This window comes from Neophocaena asiaeorientalis, unplaced genomic scaffold (assembly GCF_003031525.2).
Source record: "Neophocaena asiaeorientalis asiaeorientalis breed wild unplaced genomic scaffold, Neophocaena_asiaeorientalis_V1.1 scaffold48, whole genome shotgun sequence".
Classification (NCBI taxonomy): domain Eukaryota; kingdom Metazoa; phylum Chordata; class Mammalia; order Artiodactyla; family Phocoenidae; genus Neophocaena; species Neophocaena asiaeorientalis.
The window spans coordinates 627,525-633,524 of NW_020175526.1; the positions used below are offsets into that span (position 1 = coordinate 627,525).

A 6,000-nucleotide genomic window follows, 5' to 3' on the forward strand; every position below is an offset into this window, starting at 1 on the left:
GTATGTATATATTAAATCAGTACTTTCAAATCTGAATTTGTCAGAATCACCTGTAGGTTTATAAAGCATGTGATAAAACATATGTTTTAAATTTTATTTCAAGCACTAATTATTTACATTCTCTAGTAGAGGTCGATTGCTTTCAGTTTAAGAAATTTTAGACTCTTTTCTCCTGACTTAGGTCCAAAGTTTCGTAGTGAGCACCCATGAATTCTCCTGTCTTCATAATTCATGATGCATAAATTACATGTGGAAACATGAGTATTAGTTATACAGCCCATAACTGTAGTTGCCATGAAGTATACTTCTATAGATTGTGTTTCCATAGCTACAGTCAAAGAAGTAAGTGTTTGGTTTCCTTTATTAGGTATCTTCTTTCTTTTAGAATTTTGGATATTTGATGTTATATATACAGAGTTCTCATTTTACAGGTGAATAAATAATTACATGTAATTTAAAGTTCTTTGCTCAAAATTATATCTCAGAGAAATGAGAAATTAAGAGTATGGACTTTGGTGTCAGATTCCTGGTTTTAGTCCCGGTTCTGCTAAAACTGGCTGTGTTATCTAGCCAAGTGATTGCTTTTTTTTTCTTTTAGCTATTTGCCATTTGCTAAAACTCTCATAAGAAATCAAGAAAACATAAATAGAAAAAGACACCTAAGATATTATTTAGATAAATAATTATTTCCAATAATAGTACACATGGAGATTAAGTACCCTTTTATTCAATTTGTATCCTCTGATAATTAAGAGATTTCTTTGATCTTCCAAAACTATTCAATTTTACATATAATAATTCTAGTGTCATTGTGTCCAATTCTAAAGAACTCTAAGACAATCTGAAATTGATGCACTTACTGAATGCAAAAGTATTCTACTTTTAGCATAATGTGTTAAATAGAGTAATTATCTAAAAAATCTAACATACCAAACATCCCTTGTCATTTAAAAATCTTGAATTGTTAATGCTCATTTTTTATAATTAACGTTATTATTTGCCAAATGTACCTGAATTATTATATTTGCCAAATGCATATTTTGGGAAAATAGAATTCCTGAATATCCTATGAAATAACATTTAAAAACCATGAGCACTGGCCTTGAGCTCCATAATATGCTAGTAGTTTAGGAATCTAAACATTTGTAGTTTTCTTTTGAATAATAAGCTTGTTTAAAAGAAACAGTATGAAAGCATCTTGGTTAAAAAGACTGCTTGATAGCGTGTAATCTTCAGAGTGCTCTAAATGCCAATAGAGCCTAGATGTATTTGATAAAGGAAGAAAGCTCCTCTACTTTGGGTTCCAAGTAAAAAATAAAATATTTGTAAGTGTTATAAGAGCAATGTAGTGCTGATTATCCCCTAAAGCTATCTGTTATAGAAAATGATTGTGCTGACAGTCATTTGAAAAGTTTGGTCTTCAACTGCTTAGCTATGAAAATTTTTAAAGTGTATTTTATGCACTTCTTTTGAGTATTTTATGAGTATTTTATGCTCACTTCTTTTAGCAAAAAAAAAAGTGCTTGTTCCTATTATAGGTCCATATTTTCAAAACCGTTCAATGAAATTGTACCCTTTAATTTAAATATTTATTGGTAAGCATGTGCAAATTTGTTTTTTCACTGCTCTGTGCCAACAAAATAATCATGTCCAAAAAAGGTGGCAAATGTATAATATATCACTCCTTGTTGTAAATATATCTTTGACTGCAAACAGATTTTCAGGTACAATTTTAGAGCCTGCTTTTGAAAACTGGACCCTGTATGTCTAAATTGGGACTGTAATCTAATTAGTTTCTGCAAAATGTTAGCCTCTATGCCAGCGTGAAATATTGAGGTGTGGTACAAATTGAATCAATACATACATCCAATGTGTGCTTTCTTCATGCAGGGATTTGAGACGGCTTGGAGTGACTCTTGTTGGTCACCAGAAGAAGATTATGAACAGCCTTCAAGAAATGAAGGTGCAGCTGGTCAACAGGATGGTGCCATTGTAACTTCAGTTAATTGTCACTTCGTCAAGTGAATGATTCTGCACTTTGTAAACAAGCCCTGAGATTTATTTTAACAAAAAAGGGGGTAAAAGGGAAAACTCAGTGATTTCTAAACCTTAAGAAAGCATTTGTTTCAGCCACAGAATTTGTGATCAGTGTTTTACTAAAATCTCTTTATCTTCCTCTCAATATCTTCATTTTTCATGAAGCAAATATAACCTGCATGGAATAAGAACATGAGGTTAAACATTATCTTATATTACAACAAAATCCTTCTCACTACTTATACAAAATTTTATACATGAAGTATATAACTATATATTGCACCTTTTTTTTTGCGGTATGCAGGCCTCTCTCACTGTTGTGGCCTCTCCCGTTGCGGAGCAAAGGCTCCGGACGCGCAGGCTCAGCGGCCATGGCTCACGGGCCCAGCCGCTCCGCGGCATGTGGGATCTTCCCGGACCGGGGCACGAACCCATGTTCCCCGCATCAGCAGGCAAACTCTCAACCACTGTGCCACCAGGGAAGCCCCTATAGCACCTTTATAGAAAGAAGGCAGCCCTTTTCAAAATTTCCAAGAATCTGTTTGAAAGGAAAAGTTTTATAGCCATTTGTGGGCTAACAAAAGCTGCAGTTTACTGAAGTTTACTTCAAACTTCAAGTCTTAATTGTCTACATAAGTGTATTGAAGAGCAATATGGTTAGATAATTTCTAAATAGATATCTTCTTTTGTAATTTTAAATGCTGTTACACAGCGTTAAGTTATAGAAACTAGTGTATAAACATGTTGCTTGATCAAGGACAAGTACAATACAGGGTGTATATTTATTTTTCTGTGTTATAAAATTTACTTATAGTTGTTCTTCTAGAAACTACTAGGTAATAAATGTGAATATACTGTATAATTTGCTATATACCCAGGAATCAATTTAAGTTGGAGCTCTGTGTGTGTATGGTTTGCACATGTGTGTATTACAATTCTGCTTGCATTGTTAATAGTGTTTTAATTTTAGCAACATTCAGGAACAAGTGTTCCAGAGTGTATTAGGAATTGGAGAAATAGGGAAGCTTAAAACAAAATTTAACCCAAGCTTGTGTCTTTTTTCCTCTCATGTGTCTAAAAGCTACTAAATCTCTTTATTCTCCAACAGGAAATGTCTAAAAGACTAAATCCCCTTTGGCGTTTTAAAAATACTTTGTGATATCTGTGATAATGCAGTTCTTCTAGCCATTAATCTTGCACCCCTGTAAGAAATTTCACCTTTCTGAGTCCCAGAAAATATCTTGTCAAGCAAAGTTGACACCAAAGGGCACGTTTTCAGCAGGATGTAGAAGGGTTTAACTGTGCAGACTTCTGTTAATGTTGTTACATCCAGCACATAGCACCAAGCATTACCCCTAAGTGTTAATCCTTGGTAACCATTTCCCTTGTGGCTCAGCTCTAAGAAATTTTGATACTAAAGCAGCAATGGAATGATGACAAATACATATGTATATATTTTTCCCTTTAGAATTTTCTCTATGGCAAGACTTGACAGTTTTATTTGTTGATGGCAGTTTATTCATTTGGTAATTTCATCTTGTATTCAGTTACACTGAACTGAATTTATTTTGATGAGCCAATCTAAAGTGTTATTTAATTGGCCTTATTAAGAAATATATGTCCTGTGTACATTCTATATACCACACTTGGTGAAGACTGACATTTGAACCATTATTAGAACTTGAACAAAACTGAGCTCCTTGGTGAAATAACCAAGTTTTTTTGTATTATTACACTTTATAAATCACGAATGACATGTGATTATTCAAAGAGCACAGCATTTAAGCAAAATACAGCCTACTTCTGGTTATCAGTGGCAATAGTTATACTGGAATAGCTTGGATTAGTGACATCCATAGGGAATATACCAGCATTATATTGTTGGTACTCCCTCTCTCTTTCCCAAGTGCCTGTTTCAGTCAAATATTAGCATATACAAGAATAAACTTTGGGGACGTAACTTCTTTCTACCCTGCCCACCTTTTACTTAAGTATCTCTTTGCTAAAGAATATAGGGAAAAAGGGAAGTTTTAAGCAATTTCAAATGATATATTGAGTCCTGTCCAATTAGGGCTATAATTCTTTACTGGGTCTGTACTGTACCATGGATCCACACAAACTATGCTTAAGTATACTCTATAGTAGTGAAATTTCCAGAGAAAATAGAGAGAGATGGACTTAACTTTGTCTTGATAAAATCACAAGTAAGGAGGCATCACCATTATGAAAGATGCATTTGTTTGTTTCAGAAAACAAAAAAGTAACTAAACTAATTCCTTTTGTACAAAATAATTGGAGATTGTGTTGCATTTATTGAATTTAGTAAAACCAACCAAATATAAGTGATAAAGTAACAACTGAGAAACTTCAAAGTAAGAATAAATGTATTGATTTAAAAGAGAAATGACCATAAATTTTAGAGTTGATAGATTAGCCACAATTACTTATACATAACAAATATACTTAAATTGTTTTCCAGCTTTATGTGTTCAAAGATGATTCAGAGGTCAGGACGGAATATATCTAAGTGATTGGAATTTGAAGTTACAATGCAGATTTTCTCTTTTTCACAAAAGAACATTATAAATTAATTTCGATCAAATTTATTTCCTTCCTTTGAAAACTTAATGTATATTTTGTAAAGTAAATTGAGATGAAAGTTAAATAAACACATAGCTTTCATCCATATCTCACTTTGGTTGAGACTTTCTAAGGAATGTCAATATGACTTTAGAAGATGCACTGCCGCCCCCCCAAAAAAAAGAAGAAAGAATTCCTTTCAAAAATATTTGTTCACTACTCAATATATCACCAATTGGGAAGTGCCAATCTCATCTATAAATGTGAGAAGTGGAACAAGGAGAGAGGCAGCTTTTGTGAAATGCAACAAGGCAGTAACCCAGGGCAAGGTTTGACAAATCTTGATTGTGTGATTTCTTATCCTTTTGGTTCATATCGTCACCTACCAGACAACAAAAATAAAATATAGATTCAATAACTTTAGTACATAAGATAGATTTGTCAAATTAAACATAATGTTATTTTAACTATCAGTAACAATATCTTTAAAGCGTAAGTCTTTCTCAGTGTTTAACTTTGAAAAAGAGGTAAAAGCAGGGAGTAATTCTCAACTTACTGATACCTGTCTAAGTCACTCAATTCTACTTTTATCAATAATAATTTGTTTTCTAATCTTGCCATTTGCTCACATGTAAAAATGACATAATCAGTTCTTCTTGGCTGTTGAAATGTATGAATTGTATGTAAAAATGTAAAAATTTTGATTTTCCCATTTAAAAAAAATGAATGTGCATGGTCTTTTATTTCTTGTATTATAATCACCAAGTCAGTGTTCTAAAATTGTAGGATTACTATAAAAATTATATTCCAATATTCTACCTAAACTTAAATGTGGTCAGCATTATTAGTTTCAGAGTTGCCAAAACAATGCAAAACATCCTTATCTCAGTTTGTAAGAGTTTTAACCAGTGTGCAATGGTGAAGAAATAGTTTCCTATCTCAAGTTTAAAATGGAAAATTAATATCAGTTGAGCACTTAATGTGTTTGCATGTCTGCTATTTAATCTCCATGTGAAAGTTAAAGATTTTTTTAACACCATTCTTTCTCCCATTTAAAGTGGGTTCTCAAAAGCACAAGCAGAGATATTTACCTGTGGAAGACATTTGTTGGCTGTAATTGTACATTAGATGGCAAATGCCATTTGAGTCAGATGTTAGAAATTTACTAGATGTATGATGTTGCATAGTAGAATAAGATCCTTTTCTCATTTTGTCCTTTCTAAAAATAAAGAAAAAAGAAAGCTAAGAATGATAGTAAACTGTCTTTGCTTATGTCCTGACAGATGTTTAACCTCAAAATAAAAAGTAGGTACAATAAAATGATGATGATGATAATGAATAAACAATCAAAGTGCTAGTTTTATTTGAAATTAATAACTAGAA

At 32.4% G+C, this 6,000-nt stretch overlaps 1 protein-coding gene across 4 annotated transcripts in view; it reads left to right on the forward strand.

Annotated features, from left to right (window-relative positions):
• The window catches only part of EPHA5 (EPH receptor A5), a 314,725-nt gene extending 312,729 nt beyond the window's left edge, over positions 1-1,996 (forward strand). For all 4 annotated transcript variants that reach the window (XM_024768966.1, XM_024768968.1, XM_024768967.1 and 1 more), the window contains one exon: positions 1,891-1,996. In XM_024768966.1, the coding sequence (XP_024624734.1) occupies positions 1,891-1,996 (106 nt within the window). The remainder of the gene's footprint in view (positions 1-1,890) is intronic.
• Positions 1,997-6,000: the final 4,004 nt, after the last annotated feature.